This window comes from Lynx rufus, unplaced genomic scaffold (assembly GCF_022079265.1).
Source record: "Lynx rufus isolate CCGP_SWC_20201006 ecotype Redwood Valley unplaced genomic scaffold, mLynRuf1.p SCAF_23, whole genome shotgun sequence".
Taxonomy (NCBI): Eukaryota; Metazoa; Chordata; class Mammalia; order Carnivora; family Felidae; genus Lynx; species Lynx rufus.
Window position 1 is genome coordinate 22,285,861 of NW_025814838.1, and position 19,472 is coordinate 22,305,332.

The following is a 19,472-nucleotide window of genomic DNA, read 5'->3' on the forward strand; positions in this document are numbered from 1 at the left end:
TGCGCAAGGGGGGACAGCGACGTGGCCTTTAGAGCCTGACGGCGGAGTTCCCCAAGACGGCCCGGCTGTCAGGCTCCCGCCGCCGGGCCCGCAAAGTGCCGCCGCCCTCGGACAATGGCTGTCTCGCCCCCGCCCGGCGCGCAGCGACCGGTGTCCCTCGGGAGCTCCGGGACCCACGCTCCCCCCGCCCCGGGCTCACCTGCAGGTCGCCGCCCTCCGCCCCGCGCCGCTCAGAGGCGGGCCCCGCGAGGCACAGGCCAGACCTCAGCACACGCCCTCAGGTCCCCGTCGCCGCCGGCCGCCCATTCGACCCCGCGCTCCGGCCGGAAGCGGAGTGACGCGCTTCCGGGGGAGGGGCTCCGAGCAGCCGCGCCGCGGCCCCGGGCCTCGCGCACAGGAGGCGGCCTTCCGCCCGGTGCAGCCCTGGCGGCGGCAAAGAGTTAATGCTACCGAGTGTCCCGGCCCGCCGCGGCCTAGAGGGGCCTGTGCGCGGCTCGGCGAGCGGCTGTCGCCGCCTCGCGTCGCCGCTCCGGGAGGGCGCCCTCCCGGCGAGGGTGGCCGCCCCTGCGCGCGCGGGGTCCCCGGCCTTCCCGGGGCTTCCGTCCGGGTCACGATCGGCGGCCCCCAGAGGGCTCGTCCCTTTTCTGGGCCGCGCGTCCCCCACGACGATTACGTTTTCCTCGTGAGGTAGGTTTCAGCCTGTGAAACGGGATCCATGTGTATAGTTGTCCCTGACCGGGAAATGGAGGCGCGGCTCGGCCGGGGCCCCACCGGTGACCGACCAGAGCCCCTAGGCTGGGATTTGGGGCCCCTGCGGTCCTGGCTCCCGCCTGTCCGCTACGGCATGCTCCCCGGAGGCTGGGAACCCCCTTTTCATCTGGCCTCCCCCGCAGTCTCTGCCAGACTTGCCTGGGTAAAATGGGCATTCGTTCCACGGAGAGTTCGGAGTTCGTGAATCCCACCTTTCAGGATCGCAGTATTTCGAGGTGTCGCTGTCTCCTAATCCTCGGGGTTCTTGTAGTGTCAGCCTTCACCAGGCAGCGGGTTACTTACTAGGCGCACGACGTGCAGCCGGCGGTAGAGTCCGCAGGACCAGGTCTCTGATGCACGGAGTCTGGCCGAAAGACTGAGGCACTTTCGCGACCATCACTAGCTAGGAAGAGGGAGCCCTGAGCTGAGCGCTGCGGGATTCCAAGAAGTGGAAGTTGACCCGTGGTTGGGGAAATGGTAAAAGAAACGGGAAAAGGCTTGAGGGATCTGCCCGCCCCGGGGAGTGGGGCCACATCCACACAGAGAGGGAAAGGGAAGAGCAAAGCCTGGAAAGCTGGGAAAGATTGGGGTGTGAGAAGATCGGCAGTACCTTTTCACTAAGTGTGACTGGGCTGCATTTGGAGGAGACTTGCCTTAGAAAAGGAGTTCTCGTGGACCTGCCGCGGAGTGCCTAGCACGGGAGTGGGGCGATGGCACTGAATAAAGTAACTCCCGGAGCATCCCCGCAGGCTTTCCGAGGGAGCTTCTTTCCGGGGCACTTCGTCTGGAAGGAACGTTAAGGTGGGAATGAAAATGGGAGATCAGGTCCAGGCCATTATGTTAGTGGTGCTTTCAGATGGAATCGGGAGCCGCCCTCTGATCCTTTTTGTGTGAGAGAAAAGGATTCAACACAGGCGGTAAGAAAAAGCATCTAAGTCACTGGAATGTTTCAAAGCAGGTTCATTTCCTTGGAATCTGAGTCAGGTTGGGACTTAATTTTTTTCAAAAGCAATTATTCTTCCCAGGCTTCCAGAACCCGTGGACAGCTCTGCTCTTGGTATTGAGATCCTGCCCATCAGGCCCAAGGCTGAGCATATAATGGAAGTTATTAAAGTGAATAAGTGAAGTTGCGCTGGCGGTGCCCTTGCACAGTATTCGCAGGTGTGGTTCATATCATGGGTACGGAGTTGGTTGGGGAAGCTGGGGAGAAAAAGTGGGGAAAGAGATCGTGTGAAGCAGGAAGAGGAAACAAGGCACAAACTGGTGAATAGTGAACGAGGACCAGTAATGATTTTTGTAGTTTGGAGTCTGGGACCAACGTTGCCCACTCTTGCTGCGTAGCAGACCAAAGTCCCCTGAGATTCTCCTTGTGAAACCACATTCCCCTGTCAGTGCACCACCTGGAAAATGATGAGTGGGCAGCGATGACTGCAAATACATACACTTTATTCTGAGATACCACACAAGTGCCGTAGTGGGCTGAATGGCTTTGCTGGGTGACTGGCTGGAGTTAATAATGCTGCTACTGGCTAAAAAATTCTCTTTTTTCTCTTTCAATTTATAATAGCTATGGATGAATAGTTCCCTTACTTATAGCTGCCTTTTAGAAAGTTGCTTGATCTTAGTCTGCATTGGCCTCCACACCGATAACAGTCCTATTCTCTCATGATCCTCGCAGTGCTCCACAAACCAGTTGTCATTTCTCGCAACAAATGTTAGCAGATAACTAGCGGCCTGGACTCTCCTGGGTTTCTAGATGAGAAGCTTGTGCTAATTCTTTGTGGTTGAAGAATGAACGAAAGCCAGTCGGCCTGTGCCGTATAGGAGAGGAAAAATGACTGAAATGCCAATCATTTTTCTCATTTCTCTGACATGCTTTTCTTTCTTCATAGCACCGGAAATGGATAAAAGTGGCAGTGTTTGTTACTTCTCATGAGTGTGTGTATCTGGAATGAAAACAATGAAATTAACCTAGAGTAGGACATTTGTAAGGACATGGAATGGCACTGGGCATCGCCAGGAGGACCTGCAAGGAATATTTGAGTTCGCAGAGCTACCAAAGACTTTGCCAGCAGAAGGATTTATAGGAGACAGTTGATCAGAAACACCGTAGAGAAACCCTTTAAATTTCTTCAAGCAGGGGAAAAAGTGAGTATTCATTCACATTAAGCAAAATCTACAGTAAAGAGAAACCAAGTGAAGTCTCAAATATAAAAAATCTGTTACTAAGCACCCTAATATAAATCTAGAAAAAGAAAGGAAAGGTCGAATCTTTTTTAAAAATTTTAACTATGATATTTTTAAAACTTCTGGATTGATCTATAAGCAACACCAGGATTCTGAAACTTGATAATTCTGAAAATGGAGATGCGCCATTGAAAAACAAAACTTGTGAGTATTCCAGATGTACACAAGGAAGGAGCTCTGAGAGTGGAAAAGTGCCACTCACCAGTTTTTACGTACTTGCAGATTGCCTTGGTGAAGGTAGGAAGTTAAAACTCAGTCTCTGAGAATGCTATATTGAATGTAATAAATGTTGGATTTCTTCACATGGACGACGGAACCTCCTAACTTTCTTGTCCGCCCAAAGATACTGTACAGCTGGTCAGGAATACCAGCTCTCCAGACATCCCAATGTCAGGACAGCTTGAAGTCTTTATCCGGGCGGACGCACTGCTGCCGTCCAGTGAACACTACTTACAGAGCAACATGAGCGCCGCTTTCTTTTCTAGCAGTGAGGTAAAATTGGGTCGTCTTGGAAGGGGAGAAGCCACGCTGCATCTCTGCAACACAAGACTGCTCTGTCTTTGCGTCTGAGGTTTTCCCACACCCTTCTCAAGCACCACCACTTTTTACGTAGACTTATCTCACCTGGGTCTGTCCTTGTGGCCTCATCTCGCCTCTCCTCCTGGTGTCTCTTCCTGTGTTGAGTCAGGGAGAGTATTCCGGTATTCCTGTTATTCCTGACTGGTGCTGCTGTATCTATCAAGAAAGGAGGGTGGGGTTCTGAGAACTGATCACGGTCATTCTGAGAACGTGTTGCAGGAGCAGCAGCTAGATAGGGCTTTGACTGTGGTGGCTTTCTGAGTTCATAAGACCTTCTCTCTAGACTAGCACTTCAGTCATGAGCCTTTATCCCTTTTAGCCCGTTACCCCTCCGTACAAATGCCTGTGCCTTTGGGGGCTTTGAGCTAGTGTTTTGCTTTTAATTTTTTCCAACTGTAAGGTTTTTTTTCCCTTCTTTCCTCCTGCTGGGTTGTTTGAAGTCAAATTCAGCATGAATAAAAGAGGGAAGTATACGACATTGAATTTGGAGGAGAAAATGAAGGTCCTCAGTAGGATTGAAGCTGGACGATCTCTAAAAAGTGTAATGGATGAATTTGGGATCAGTAAATCAACATTTTACGACATTAAAAAGAATAAGAAATTGATTTTGGACTTTGTACTGAAGCAGGACATGCCATTAGTAGGGGCTGAGAAGAGAAAGAGGACGACAGGAGCCAAATACGGTGATGTGGATGACGCAGTGTACATGTGGTACCAACAGAAACGCTCAGCTGGCGTCCCTGTTAGAGGTGTGGAGCTTCAGGCTGCCGCGGAGAGATTCGCACAGTGTTTTGGGCGCACGGACTTTAAAGCTAGCACCGGTTGGCTTTTTAGATTTCGAAACAGGCACGCAATTGGGAATCGAAAAGTATGCGGGGAACAAGTCCTAAATACAGCTTCTGAAAACGTTGAGCCATTCCGACAAAAACTCTACACGCTTATGCAAGAGGAGAAACTGAGTTTGGCTCAGCTGTACAGTGGGGGTGAGACTGACCTCTTTTGGAAGTCGATGCCAGAAAACATTCCAGCATGCAGAAAAGAGATCTGCCTGCCTGGACGGAAAATAAACAAAGAACGGTTGTCCGCTCTTTTATGTGCAAATGCGGATGGAACTCATAAGTTAAAGTCCATCATTATTGGCAAGTCAAAGCTGCCCAAAAGCGTGAAAGAGGACGCGAGTACATTACCTGTGATATATAAACCTAGTAAAGATGTCTGGTTTACCAGAGAATCGTTCTCAGACTGGTTCTTTCAAAACTTCGTTCCTGAGGTCAGGCATTTTCAAGTTAACGTTTTAAGATTCCATGAAGAGGACGTCAGGGCCTTGTTACTTCTAGACAGCTCTCCAGTTCACCCTTCCACTGAATCACTAACCAGTGAGGATGGCCGAATAAAGTGTGTGTTCTTTCCCCCTAACACTTCAACCTTGATTCAGCCAATGAATCAAGGTGTCATCTTGAGCTGCAAACGGCTTTATAGGTGGAAGCAGCTTGAAGAGAGTCTTGTCATTTTTGAAGAAAGTGATGATGAGCAAGAGAGAGGAGAAAAAGGAGTTTCCAAGATTAAAATCTACAACGTAAGAAGTGCAGTTTTTAACTGGGCCAAGAGTTGGGATGAAGTAAAACAAATCACCATAGCGAATGCGTGGGAAAATCTCCTTTACAAAAAGGAGCCCGACTATGAATTTCAAGGCTTAGAAGATGGAGACGATGGAGAAATCCTTGAGAAATGTGGGGAGTTGGAAGCCACACTGGCCGATGAGAGGGTATGGTTAAATGGGGATGATGAAGAAAAGGGTCATCCCCCAAAAGCAAAAAGTGAAATTACAAAGGAAGTTCCTCAGAAAGGAAGAGGAGCCAAAGAGCAGACTTCTGGATTTAAGTTATCTGCTGTAAGAGAGAGTTTGGACTACCTACTTGACTTTGTTGATGTCACACCTGAGTTTCAGAGGTTCCATTTCACACTGAAAGAGATGCAACGAGAAATAGTAAAAAAGCAGTTCCAGAGTAGAATCCATTCTAGAATTGGTAGCTTTTGGAAACCTAGACCTCGTGTTATCAAGGATTCCTTCAATATGCCTTCAACCTCTAGTAATTAGGCTTTGTGTTTACAGATTTCTGTAGTTCTATGATGTTATACGATGTAGAATTGTTGTGAATTGTCATTGTGTTGATCAGCTGACCTCATTTTGCACAGCAATGCCCATTTATATATTGTTTCTAAAACATACGGTTTAAAAATAAATGTGTTTCTTTAAAGTATAAAAATATTCGTTAATCCATTTTTGCTTCTATTTTAGACAAGGATCTGCATAATAAGGAGTTTAGTGGTCCCAGATTATCTAAGGTGGAATGGTTGGGAAAGCATTACATTCTGTCTCAGTCAGCACATATAACAAGGAAGGTATAGGCTATTTCTAGTTATTTTTAAAAAGACTAAAAAAGGAAAAAAGAAAAATAGATTTGGTTTTTAGTTTAATGGTGTGACATGCTCTGCTTTCTTATATCTGTACCACCTATTTAGTGTTTCCGTCCTCTTATTGTGGAATTAGCTGATTAGAGAAGATATATATATCTATAGATATAGATATATATCTATAGATATATATATGATGATATAGATATATATCTATAGATATATATATAGATATATATCTATAGATATATATATCTATAGATATATATATATGATAGATATATATCTATAGATATATATATATGATGAAAAGCACCCAACTTCTATCAACTAATGATAGTTTAACATTTTGGTATATTTTACGTATTTAAAAAATAGGCACATTATATTGTAAATACAATTTTATATCTTTTTGTCTGAACATACTTTAGGCCTAGGCGTTAATAATACATTAGTGTTTGTTCTAAGCCTGGGGTAGAATGGATTGTGGAGGAAGTTGATGGGAAGGTCCGGTGAGCTTACTGTACCGCTTTTTAGTTCCTTTAAATTTAAGTGATGGCATCAAACGCCCCTCCCCCGTGGGTGATAAATTTCCAGAATAAGTGACCGGCAGTCACACCCTTTTGTAAATTATTCACTAATTCTGGAAACTGCACGTTGCCTTTGCATGCTGTGTACCGAGCCTGGTATTGGGCATCTAGACCTGAATTAGAAACAAACCGAAAAGGAGCACACCCGCGTCCGATGTGTAAGAGCTAAGAGGAGTATGAAGAGGGCTTTGTGAGTGCTTGGGTAAAAGGGGGAGCATCTGAGAGGGTCAAAAGTGTCACTTCTGAGCTGGGCTTTAAAGTTTAATGAGGGCAGGGGCGCCTGGGTGGCTCAGTCGGTTAAGCTTCGGATTTCGATTCAGGTCCTGATGTCGCAGCTAGTGAGTTCTCTACCCCCCCTCCCCCCCCCCCCCCCAAGTCGGGCTCTGTGCCGACAGCTCCGAGCCTGGAGCCTGTTTCAGATTCTGGGTCTCCCTCTCTCTCTCTGCCCCTCCTCCCACTCGCGCCGTCTCTCTTTCTCTCAAAAATAAATAAACATTTAAAAATAAAGTTTAGTGAGGGCGGTGGCAGGGCAGTCCCGGCAAAGGGTAGCATGAGCTCAGACTCTTCGATGTGAGCGCGTCTCTGGGAAGCTGCAAGGTCCCTGGATGATTGCCGTAGGGGCAGCTGGCAGAGAAAAGCAGGAAAGACAGGTCCGGGGCAGATTTTCAATGCCCTTCGGGGTCATCCTATGATTTTAGACTTCCTTCTGGGCCCGCATGAAATCGGTTCTCCTGTAAACCTAAACGGCTTACCTTTTGACTCCACTTGTCCCTTTCCAATGTTCGGTCCCGGCCCCGGCTGCCATCACCCCCTGCCTGGACAACTGCACCCGTCTCTAGTCTCTCTGCCCTCGTTTCTTGTCCCGTCCCCATCCTTTCTCAGCCGGCAGCCAGGGCGCGCGAACTGAAACCAGCGAGGCCTAAGGCCCTACTTGGGCTTCCCACCGCATTTAAGCAACGACGCCTCGCCTCGGGGCAGCCGGCAGGCCCGCCCTTCCCGGCGCCGGCACCTCCCCTTTCCCCGCGGCCACACCACCCAGGTCTGCGGTCGCCCCGCTGCCGGACCGCGGGAGCCGCGCCCGCCGCACACCTGACACGCGCACGCACACCTGAGAGACCGGGGAAGTTTCGGGAGTGCGGTAGCGCCGCCGGTGTCCGCTGGGGAGGAGGGAGAGAGAAACCCTGCGGCCACTGGACCCGGCCCGGCCCTGGGAGCCGAGACCCAGCGGGGGAGCGGGGGTGGGGAGCGGCGCAGCGGCAGAGCGCCCGCCTGCGGGCCACAGCGGCCGGGACGGAGACGGGCTGCGGGAGGAGAGCGCCCCCGAGGGAAGGGCGCAGCCAGGAGCCGCCACAGAGTGTCCGCCGGCGGGCCAGAGCGGCCGGGGCGAAGGGGGTGGGCGCGAGCGGAGGCGCGGCCCGGCGCAGCCGCGGAGCGACTGCCGGCGAGCTAGAGGGGCGCGCGCCCGCTGCCTCCGGGGCGCGGTCACGGGCCCCAGGGCGAGAGCCGAGCGGCCCCAGAGCTTGGGCGCGGGGCGACGAAAGGTCTGTCGGGACCCGGCCGCCGAGCGCCCCCCCGCTCCCGGCCCCGCGCGGGAGCGGTCCTCGAGGGGACCACTCCGGCGGGGGGTTCTAGGGGCGCCGCGTCCCTTCCCCGAGGCGCGACGGGCTGGGCTTTGCCCAAGCCTAGGAAGGGACTTAAGTCTTTGCCTCTGGAAGTAACGTTTTCAGGATTAGAGCTCCTCCGAGAAACTCAGGCACTTCACCGCTGTTCCGGTGGCCGGGGTGGTCTTCCTAAACTTGAGCTGGCCCCCTCCCAGAAGAGCCGGCGGGGGGGGGGGGGGGTTGGGGGGGCGGCTCAAGGGCAGCTTCACCTTCGAGGTAGGGACTCACACGGCGGTTCTAGCACGTTTTCCTGCCTTGAGGGCAGGTGGGGATGGAGAGGCAAACACGACTCCACATTGTGTCCAAAAACATACCAGGATTTAGGGGCGCCTGGGTGGCGCAGTCGGTTAAGCGTCCGACTTCAGCCAGGTCACGATCTCGCGGTCCGGGAGTTCGAGCCCCGCGTCGGGCTCTGTGCTGATGGCTCGGAGCCTGGAGCCTGTTTCCGATTCTGTGTCTCCCTCTCTCTCTGCCCCTCCCCGTTCATGCTCTGTCTCTCTCTGTCCCAAAAATAAATAAACGTTAAAAAAAAAAAAATTTAAAAACATACCAGGATTTCATTTTCTTTCCCTTCCCCTTTTTGCCTGGGGAAATCAGACCTGGAGCAGGTTTGCATCCCGGTGTGTTCCCAGTTTTGACTTCTGACTATAGCTTCTGGGACAGCTAAATTGAGGATGTTAACTGGAAGATTTGACCGAAGTTCTTGGTGGTCTGAGGGATTTTTCAATCAACCGTTTTGTCATTGTTGAATATACCTCGACCATTCCCACTGCCTCCTAACTGCATACATCAGGCAGCACACAGCTCCTCTGGGTAAAAATTACACATCAGAAAAAGTTATCAGTCTCCCTTTCAAGAATGGGAGTCCATTCTTAAATCTAGAAGTGTTGGCAAGCTGGATCGAAGGCTGAAAGGATAAATGCACTAATATTTTTTGTAATGAATGCACTTTTGCTTTAATTCATCTTGATATCTTTGAGCTCCTGACACCCAAAGACATTAGTCTACTAGCAGTAATAAATTTGCTACTTTGTTTCTTGAAACACACATTAAGAACTTTTTACCTTAGTTGTTTCAAATGCTTGTGAAATATTTTCAAAAATTAGAAGTCTTAAAGCAGTGGAGGGGATTTTGCACTTTCCAAAATCCTATCAGTTGACAGTGTAATGATTCACGTAGTAAACTCTTCTTAAAAGGGCTGGGAGTACAAAACCTGGAAGTTCAGATTATGATATTGAGACCCATCAATTTCTTTACTGCAATAAAAACTTTTAGTGATTTCCAAGGAGTTTTTCTGGGGGAAAAAAAAATGTTTAGGGTTTCACTGTTTCCAGTCTCTGGCCTTACAAGCTTTGTCCTCAGTGACGTGTGGCCTGCTGCTTTTGTTGTTGCTTTAAAGCGTGAGCAAGCAAGAGAGCACGTGTGTGTGAGCAGGGCAGAGGGGGAGAGAACCTTAAGCAGGTTCCATGCTCAGAGCAGAGCCTGACGTGGAGCTGGATTCCACAACTCTGGGATCACGACCTGAGCTGAAATCAGGAGACCGAACCACCCAGGCACCCCTGGCCTGCTGCTCTTAACCTGCTTCTGCCAGGCCTTTTCAGTGCTTAAATGTGGTACTGATCCTCCACCCAGGAGCCCTTCTGCTGGTCTGTGCTACCTCTGCTACAGGGACTGTGGCTAGTGCTCAGGGTCAGTACATTACCTCCCAGGTCTAGTTTGTACCCATATGGGCTGAGGGAGCAAGGGTCTTTATTGCCCCTGTGTCAGTCTCCCATTATCCTAAGAACCAGTTTGGAGACTGTTCTGGTTTCTTTTTCAAGGACTAGTGGGTAAGAGGCTAAATGTAAAATATGTGTGTGCAACATAAAAATATGAATATAAAAAGCACACACTTGGCCATCCCTTGCAGTGACCTCACGGGAGCCTATGCGGAGGACCTCTGACCTGCTGTGATACAACCACAAGGAAAGAAATCATCAATCCCGCCTCGCAGTTAACAGACTGCTCCCTGAAATTTCTGCCAGCAGGTCTTACGTTGGTAGTAGTGGCAGGGGGCTTAGAAGAGTCTTGCCAGGATTATCTGCCCACAGATGACATGAATAAACGAGCACTTTCTATGTGCCAGATGCGGAGCTCAATGTTTGACATGCCATATTCTGTGAGATCATCTCATTAAAACAGACAACAGCTCTGCTTGTGAATTTGTTGGAAGGGGAGCTAGCCTGGAGGCTGGGACTTGGGACTTTTCCTGTTGGAAAATCTTTTTAGTGCCAGAAGTAAACTCCTGGGGGCCCTCACTGCTCTAGCCTGACGCTTCAGTGCTCCCAGTAGGCGCAACAGCAGGTGGACCACGTCGGAGGGTCTGCATGGGTGATATTACGGGAGAGAGGGGTGAAAGGGAGAGGTGCTTTCCATTCTCGTGAGACTGACAATCCACGTAAATGGCAACGTCGGCTTTTTTCTTTTGACAGAGTGTGCAGTGGGTACGTGTCTCGGGGGGGGGGGGGCAGAGGGACAGGGAGAGGATCTTAAGCAGGCTCCCTGACCCACGACTCTGGGATCATGACCTGCCCCGAAATCACAAGTGTTGGACACTTAACCGACTCAGCCACCCAGGCACCCCAGTTGCAGTCTTAACCAGAGAGACTGCTTCGTAACATCAACCTGACATCACCCACCCAATCTCATGCCATCAGCAGCCCAGCAGCCCTGTCCTGCTCTTACAAGGGTCCTAAATTAAGCTCTCCAATCTTCATACGCTCCCCTGCCCCTCAACCCCTGCATTATCCCTGCCCTCTTGTGGAGAAAGGAGGAGAAATAACAAACAAAGATTTTTAAAAATCAGCTCAGGAAACGAAGGAAAAACTCCCACTAAGCTGAGGCAGGGCCGAGACAAGGCTGATATGGAAATGCGGGAAAGGGGTAGGCAGGGTTGCTTCCCTCGCTTAAAATCGATAAATTTGGTAGCCAGTTGCCAGGTAATGTTCCCTCTTCCTCTCCCAGAAAACAGTTAGCGATCTTCCTCCAGGGCCAAGTCCTGAGAGGTTTTCCTACTCCTAGACTACTGGTATTCTACCTCTTTCTTATGACAACACACTCCTAGAATTCCCCGTTCTGAAACAGAATGCTTCCCCTAAAAAAAAAAAAATGTGCCCTCCCCTGTATCTTCCCTCCATCAATGGGCATTAATTCACTTATATGCAGATGCAGGCTCGGAAGAGCCAGATTTTCCTTCAGCTTCATCACAAGAAAGTAAACACTCCCAACAAAGAATCAAAGAATTTTACTGCTGTCCACCACAGAAAGGAAAGAAACCTTCTAGAAGACCCTTATGACCCCAAACAGCTACCAGGCGTGACCCTTTGTTACCACAAAGGGGTCCTCACCTGGAGCCCGGCCAGGGCCACACCCCACCTTATCTGTCCTCGGCCAACCTCATCGGAACCTTCTCTGACCAACCCAGGAAGACCGAAAAAGCAGGTCCTCTAGCCAAAGCAGACAGGAGACAAGTCAACACCGGAGGCCAAGACAAAAGGTCCTCAAAGAAGAGGCACACACTTTCTTATTTCCCGAAGACATTTATTACCGTCCGAACGTATTTTCAACAAGGAAAAGCGAGATCCCTCATCTCCCCAGGGTCCACACTTGCAAAGCCTCCCAGGGAACCCATCTTTCGTGGAACCCTCTGAAGACTCCAGAGCTCTGTTTCTTTCTTGGACAGAGGGGGGACTGAGTCTTAATCTCTGCAAGGGCGAACTAATCCACAGTCTGGCTTCCTCTGCCGCCACCTGTGCCGAACTGCGAACGCCTTCTCACCACCTCCCTCAGGTCTCTGGTTCCTTTTTGCCTGAGGTGACGTTTACATGCCTGGCCTGGGCGCGGGCACTCCGGTCAGAGTGGCGCTGTGGTGACGGCCCCGGACTGCCCATGGCTTCCCAGCCAGGGCTCTCAGGGAGCCGCAACTCACCAACCAGTCTTCTGTTGCCTTGAGCTGGTTTCCAGAACGCTCCGCCCTTCTTTTGTCCCAAGGGCCTCAGGAGCCCAAGTGCCCCCGCTGAACATTCCAAGTGAGGAAGCAGTATCAGAAAATCACATGAATCCCCAAAGTTGCCGGGACGGACAGCGGACACGGTAAGGCACCCAAGTCACAACCCGCCTAAGTACACCAAGGCAGTCAGTGTGCCCTGGGACATGAGACTTCACAGAGGACTCTGTCCGGAGCAGGTCACCTCAAAGACTTGACACCCTCAGGGGTTCGGACAGAATTGCGTTCTAGTTCTACGCTAAGCCTTTGCTGCCCCTGCACCTCCCTCACAGTGACCCCCACCTTGATCCTCTTTACAGTAATTACCTTAAAAACAGATGATTTGGTCGGCTGGGCAAAGAATACCAGCTCTTAACAGGACCCTCTGAGTAGGCCACCTTCTCTGGGCCAAAAAGAAATGCCGCTGTTTCTATCCCGTGTGAGTTCTCTGGTGACTCATAAGGCGTGAACTCCGAGAAAAGCTCTCTCCACATTCAGAACATTTATAGGGTCTCTCTCCCGTATGGGTTCTCAGGTGACGAATGCGATTGGAGCTGTGAGAAAAACTGTCTCCACACTCATGACAGGTATAGGGTTTCTCTCCCGTGTGAATTCTCTGGTGCCTGATTAAGTTGGATCTATGAGAGAAGTTTTCCCCGCAAAGGTTACACTTATACGGCTTCTCCCCCGTGTGTGTTCTCTGATGTCTGGTGAGGTGCATGCCCTGCCGGAAGCTTTTCCCACAGGTCAAACATTCGAAGAGTTTTTTCTCTGCCTTGTGGGTTCCATGGTTGCTAAGAAAGAGGGTGCTGCCACTCACTGCTTCCCCACACTCCGAGAAGGGGTAAAGCCTCTCTTTCTCGTGAGTTCTTTCATGTATGACGAGGTGCGAACTGCGGGAGAAACTTTTCCCACACTCGGCACACTTATAAGGTCTCTCCCCCGTGTGAATCCTTTGGTGCCTAAGGAGGTTGGAACTATGAGCAAAGATCTCCCCACACTCGGGGCACTTGTAGGGCTTCTCGCCTGTGTGCGTCCTCTGGTGCCTGTGAAGGTTTGAGTTGCAAGAGAAGCTTTTTCCACATACGTTACATTGGTAGGGTTTCTCCCCCGTGTGGGTGCGCTGATGGCGAGTCAGGTGGGTATTCTGACTGAAGCTCTTTCCACATTCCAGGCACTTATGCGCCTCCTCTCCCAAGTGTGCTCTGTGTAGTGACAGAAAGTGTGGGTTCCCACCAAAGATTTCGCCACACTCCACACCCACACACAGTCTCTCTGCCGCATGTATTCTCTGGTGCCTAATTAGGTTCGAGTTGTTAGAGAAATTTTTGCCACACAAGGGACACAAGTGGAGCTTCTTCGGCTGCGATTCCTTCGGTCGCCCCTGTTCTCTGCAACTTGTGGCCCCCACTAAGGACGGCTCCATCCCTTCCTCTGGGGGAGGCTCCCAGTGCCCTTCTGCCCTGTCCCGAGGCCTTCCCTGCTCAGGACTCCAGGGCACCTCCCCTCTGGCCTGGCCAGGCAGCAGCGCCTGCGGGTGGGCGCTCTCGGGGGAAAGGGACTGAGCACTTTCTTCCTGGTTCTCAAACTTCTCTTCTCCTGGCAGAGCGAGAGAAACCAAACCCCTACATTATTCCTACACGAGACAAAAGGAAATCCCACAGATCTGCTCCTCCAGACGTCTGTAGGGCAGACATCCAGAAAGGCTGGTTCTATCTCAGTTTCCCATTTTCCCCATGTAGGTAAAATACCCTAGAGAGGATAAAAGGTGGGGCCGTCGCAAAGGAACAGAGCTCAGACCAGTCCCGAACTCGCTTGTACAGGCCCCCGACTCCCTCTACAACTGAGCCTCTGGCTTCTGCCCTGTGGAAATGGGTGGGTTGGAGCAAGGCTGGGACTGGGGCGGGCCCCAGGAGTGAGTGCCCCCTTACACTGGGCACCGTGGGATGGAAATGGGCAGTGGGGCGACGGGAAGCAATGCATCTTCCTGGCAGCGGTGGGGGGCTAGCCCTCCGTCCCAGTCCTTGAGGGCTTCCCTCCCAACAGTGGGAGTCTAGCTGGGCAGGCTGCTCACCTCCATTCCTTCTTACCTGGAGCTGGGCCTCTGGGACTCAGGCCTTCCTTGCAAGTCTGAACACTGGGATCCCATGGCTTTCCTCCTTGTTCCACCTGGGTACTTAGGGCCTCCCGACTGGGAACCTGAGCCTCTGTTCACAATGAAAGAAACAGATGTCTGTCACCACTTCCTCTACCAGGCAGAAGAAACAAAGATAATCTTGGCCCCTACGCTTAGGGGACATATCCACACAAGGCACACGGAGTCTGACAGTAGTAAGTCTGACAATACACTAAACTGTTCACAGTGGTTATCTCCAGAGAAAGAAGTTGGAGGAGGGGGACTATGACTTTTTTTTCTTGTTACGCTTTTGTAGTACTTGGGATATTTTGGAGTGAGAATATGCACTTTTGTAATTAAAACAACCAAACATGATTAGAGTGATCAGTTCTTGAGGAATTAGTTTAATATTATAAAAGAGCCCCAATTCTCATAGATAAATATAAACTAGAACTACATTCCACAAGACAACTCCAGGATAAAATATAACGTGGTGGGCCATCAGAAAGGAATCTGGGGCTCTGAGATGACCCGGAGGTTAAAGCCTAGGAGCGCCATTCCTGTGCGATGCTAAAACTAAAACCTCACACCAATCCCAACAAACTCGGACTTTAAACAGTTTAGTTCCAAGAACTCGTGACCCCAACTTCTCTTCCCACGAAGCACTGAGAGCTAGGCTCAGCTCAGGGCACCAAACCATGGCCTGGTGATGGACAGCCTGGAGAAGGTCCCAGTGAAGGGAACCAAACCCAGCGATGACCCCTATGCAGAGTTACTGCAAGTGAACTGATAACTGTGCCTCTTTTTACAAAGACCAGATGTATGAAAACAAAGTGTGACTCTTTCCTACCAGGTGTCAGTATGGCTACAATCGTAACATACACAGAATCGCTGTTATTTAAGACTTCCCACAACCTTCGGGGCGCCTGGGTGGCTCAGTCGGTTAAGCGTCCGACTTCAGCTCAGGTCATGATCTCACAGATCGTGAGTTCGAGCCCCGGGTCAGGCTCTGTGCTGACAGCTCAGAGCCTGGAGCCTGCTTTGGATTCTGTGTCTCCCTCTCTCTCTGCCCCTCTCCTGCTCATGCTGTCTCTCTCGGTCTCAAAAATAAATAAAAGCATTAAAACGAATCAAAAAAAAAAAAAAGACTTCCCAAAACGTTTTAATGTAAGAATTTTCATACATCCAACGTTGAAGGAATTACACAGTGTCTGTATACACTCTACCTAGATCCAACTGTCATTTGTCATATTTCATAGGCATCATTTTTAATCTCTGCATAACAGTTTAACACATAGATACATCTTATTTATCCCATTATATACGTGTGTGTGTGTGTATATATATATATATAATATATGTATATATTTATATATATATAAAAATTTTCAAATTCCCAAAAGGCCTCCCCCCTCCTTCCTGAATTTTTAAGGGCTGGGATAGCTGCTGAGCTGGAATGTTGATGCCAGTGCCCCCCGAAAGGTGGAGAAGGGCCTAGGAATACTAACGAAGCATAGAAAATATGAGTGAGACCAGAAGAATAAGCATCTCAAAATCGCAAGGCGTCAAGAACGGAGAGTGTGTGCGATGGGGGGTGGAGTGGGGGAGGCTGAACGGAGAGTGTGTGCGATGGAGGGGTGGGGGAGGCTGAACAGAGAGTGTGTGTGACGGGGGGCGGGGGGGGGGGGATTGTCAGCGGATTTGATTTGTTCTGCCCCGGGAAGTCCACTAAAACTCAGAGTCCCTGCCTTTGGCTCTGGCGGCTGGGGGCCGTAAGTTTGCCAACTGTGCCAACCGCCAGATATTTAACGGATCCTCATCCGGGGTGCTTTAGAGAAAGGGAGGTCTTCTGGCAAAACTCAGAGCCTATGTCCAGGAAGGGAGTGGCGAAGGGACAGGCCACGGGTCAGAAAGGGCTGAGTCTTCGTGCCTGGAAAAAAAGTCCTTACCCAGTGGGTCCACATTCTCATAACTCTCCTGCACCGTGTCCCTGGAGAGGGCCCTCTTACTAGGATCCTGATGCCCCCACTCCTCCTGGGAGACGTACATAGCCACGTCCTCTAAGCTCTCAGGCAACTGAAAGAGCACAAGATCTCCTTTAGCCCCTGAGGCACCAAGAACAATTCAAGCAGAGTCATGAGTTACAGGGGCAAAACCCAGGGTGCCAAGGACACACTTCATGGGGGAGGAGGGTGCAGGCCCACAAGTGGGGTGTGGAGGAAATAAAGAAGGCGGGGAGGCGGCGCGTGGTGAGGGACAAAGGACCCTCTCCAAGAGGCAAAAAAGACCCTGTCCCCACAAGAACAACTGGGGGGAGGGGTGCTGGGGGGAGACAATGAGAACTTCCACATCACCTGGGGCCCAGTCATTTCCTTGTCTTCCGTGTTTCCTTCAGCAGGAAAGAGAGAAAGCCAGGGAGCAGACAATGCTGAAGGTGACAGAAATCATGATGAGAAAGGCATCTGTAATTCTCGGGAGCCCGAGGATTATTACAACACGGTATCCGTTCCCCAACACCCAGTCTCCGCTCAGGATCGAACAATGAGCAAAAGGCGGCAACGGAGGCGTCATAAAGCGATATCCAAAATGGCGGAGGTGGGCAAAGAGCCCCAGGCAACTTCCCCGCCGGCCTGCAGCAGTCAAGCCCTCAATCGTTCAAAGCTCGAAATGTCTCTGTTCTGCATACACAGGGGCTTACTTAAAGATCCCCCCGCCCCCGCTCCCATCCCCCAAAGAACCCAGACCACCATTTTTGGGTCTTTGACTCCACGCCTGGGAACCCTGAGGTCAGAAATTCCCTCACCTAGGCGGTGCTACTCCACCTGCTGGTGTCAGGGAACGACCCGGAAGCCCCTCCTCCCTCCCCCCAGCCCAGGTAACTGTTCCTCACCCCTCTCCTTTACAGCCTGGGGGTCCCTTTTGGGGCTGGGGCCTAGCAGCTCCTGCAGCCTGGGGCCAGGGCTTCGCTCAGTCTCCATTGGCTCCAGCTTGAAGCTCGGTGACTCTCGTGCTGTTTCCAGAGGCAAAGGCTCCTCCAAGAGCACTTCTGTTCCCCGCCTATGGTTTGTGACCTGGGAACCAACCCACATCACTCATCATCATAACAGGGCCCGAGAGGAAGGGAGGTCAGTACAGAATTCTGAGGGCAAGCCTTCAACGGAGAACTACCGGCGATCCCTTTGGGTCCAGCAAGAGAGAAGGATGGTTTCCACTTAACGCTTTTCTGATCCCATGAGTGCTGGAGAACATCGGAGCGGAAGATGTCCGCTCCCGGGGCACACCTTCCCCACACAGCTCTCTGACACACCTGACTCCCTCTTGCCTCCTCCCCCTGCCCCCACTGTATCTACAGGCTTCCATTCCTCACTTCAGGGTGAGTTCAACTTGACCGACCCCGGGGACCAGTGCCCTCGGAGCCTCAGTGCCAAACCGTGTTTCTCAATCTACCGTTAACCCGACCGAGCTCCGCAGAGGGGACCGGGCTACTGAACCTAACGTGACAACAGCTAACAGCCATGTAGCACTATTAGCCAGCAGTGGGGTCAAAACTACATGATACTCTCCCCGGAACCCTCAAAACAACCCTAGGAAGATGTTTTGTCATCCTCACTTTACTACGTGGCAAATCCGAAGCCTAAAGAAATTAAGTAATTTGCCCAAAGTCGCAAAACTGCTACAGACCAGAGTGAGGATGTGAACCCTGCGAATTAACTCCGGGGGGGGGGGGTCACACGAATGCACACCCCCCTGCCTCCATGTGGAAAGAGGGCATTCTTCACTGCTGGTTCTGTCCTGCCGGGGAAAACCTGGAGAATGAATCTTCCTAACTAAACTATAAAAAGACCTCTTGCCCGTGTAAAGTCTACTCAGGGCACCAAGTCCATACGTATGGAGAACAGGGCGGCCGCGATGTCCTAGTCCTCGGGGCCAAACGAACCGAAGACAGCTCTCTCTCTCACCTGAAGTCTCAGTCTCCCAAGCTCTCTCTGCATGCCCTCCACAAGGGTGACCGCTTCCTCGCCGCTCTCCGGATGCAGCTCCTGCACCCTGCTCTGGATCTCCTGGGGCAGGATGGTCAGGAACTGCTCCAGGACCAGCAGCTCCAGGATTTGCTCCTTAGTGCGCAGCTCCGGCCGGAGCCACTCATGGCAAAGCTCCTGGAGCCGGCTGAGGGCTTCCCGGGGCCCCGCGGCCTCTTGGAAGCGGAACCTTCTGAAGCGTAAGTGGGAGGCCTCAGGACTCGGTCCCGGATCTGGCGGCGGCAGCTCCTGGCTCCAGGCGCAGTCCTCCTCCAGTTTCACTATCAGGAGCCCTTCCCGGTCTTGGGAGCCCGGGCCCGACGCCATCCTCAGGCCCCTCCGGAGCACCTTGGCCCCGAAACCAGCTGCACCCGCCCGAGAAGGCTTCCCGGGCCCCGCGGAGCCCAGCCTCAGCCCGGGCGCAGCCGGCTCCGGTGCCTTGGCCTCAGCCGATCACGGGCGCCGTCGCGTCGGCCCCCTATCCAGGAACCGGCAAGACCACCCCAGCGCAGGAGCTGAACACCGCGCTCTCACTCTCGTCTCCGACTCACGCAAGCCTAGGCGCTCGGCTTCACGCCGGAAGTCCCAGCGCGCTTAGGCGTCCACAGCCAACGGCGCAGGCTCAGGATCAACTTCCGGGCCACGATCTGCCAACTCTAGCGCCCATTGGGTCAGGTCTCGCCACAGACTTCACCGCCGACCAACCAGAGGGGAAGAGCTGTCTGCGGAGACGGGGCGAGCGACGGCCAATTGGAGACGAGAGGCAGGGCAGCTAAGTTTAGAGGAAAACATGCCTGAGGCGGGCGTGACCGGCTGACTACCGGATCAGAATTCCCAGAAAGCTTACTAAAGTGAAAACCCGAGCCGCGCGAAATCCAGCGCGTCAGTGTCGGGTGGGGCCAAACGACCCGAATTGTTAACAAGCTCTTCCCCCACAGACACGCTTGAGAATCACGGCCCGGGCATAACGGATTTAAAGGCAGTCCCCACCCGCTCTGGTTACTCGGGCTGCACGAGAGAGCCCCTCTGGCCCGGCGGCCTCAGAAGCACGCAAGCCAAGGCTCTCTCCGC

General features: G+C 51.8%; 3 protein-coding genes across 12 annotated transcripts in view; 1 reads left to right on the forward strand and 2 right to left on the reverse strand.

Moving 5' to 3' along the window:
• The window catches only part of ZNF75A (zinc finger protein 75a), a 46,067-nt gene extending 45,754 nt beyond the window's left edge, over positions 1-313 (reverse strand). For 4 of the 7 annotated variants that reach the window (XM_047087238.1, XM_047087236.1, XM_047087240.1 and 1 more), the window contains exon 1: positions 200-313. The gene's annotated coding sequence lies outside the window, so the exon portion shown is untranslated. The remainder of the gene's footprint in view (positions 1-199) is intronic. The other 3 variants (XM_047087234.1, XM_047087235.1, XM_047087231.1) reach the window with 2 other exon arrangements.
• Positions 314-1,612: 1,299 nt separating this feature from the next.
• ZNF263 (zinc finger protein 263) lies at positions 1,613-19,249 on the reverse strand. Of its 4 annotated transcripts, XM_047087368.1 has the most exons (7): positions 18,342-19,249; positions 17,273-17,453; positions 16,737-16,810; positions 16,332-16,458; positions 14,357-14,473; positions 3,622-3,732; positions 1,613-3,533 (listed from the first exon to the last, which is right to left on the reverse strand). In XM_047087368.1, the coding sequence occupies exons 1-7, from the start codon at positions 18,726-18,728 to the stop codon at positions 3,448-3,450; spliced, it is 1,083 nt and encodes a 360-aa protein (XP_046943324.1). In that variant the 5' UTR covers positions 18,729-19,249; the 3' UTR covers positions 1,613-3,447. The 4 variants fall into 4 exon arrangements, with proteins under 4 accessions (XP_046943324.1, XP_046943326.1, XP_046943323.1 ...); XM_047087370.1 differs by lacking the exons at positions 1,613-3,533; positions 3,622-3,732 and adding an exon at positions 5,493-5,539 and having other exon boundaries at positions 18,342-19,247; XM_047087367.1 differs by lacking the exons at positions 1,613-3,533; positions 3,622-3,732 and adding an exon at positions 11,805-13,865 and having other exon boundaries at positions 18,342-19,225.
• TIGD7 (tigger transposable element derived 7) lies at positions 2,820-5,843 on the forward strand. The gene is made up of 2 exons (XM_047087371.1): positions 2,820-2,898; positions 4,017-5,843. Exon 2 carries the CDS (start codon positions 4,028-4,030, stop codon positions 5,672-5,674), a length of 1,647 nt encoding a protein of 548 aa, XP_046943327.1. The 5' UTR covers positions 2,820-2,898; positions 4,017-4,027; the 3' UTR covers positions 5,675-5,843.
• Positions 19,250-19,472: the final 223 nt, after the last annotated feature.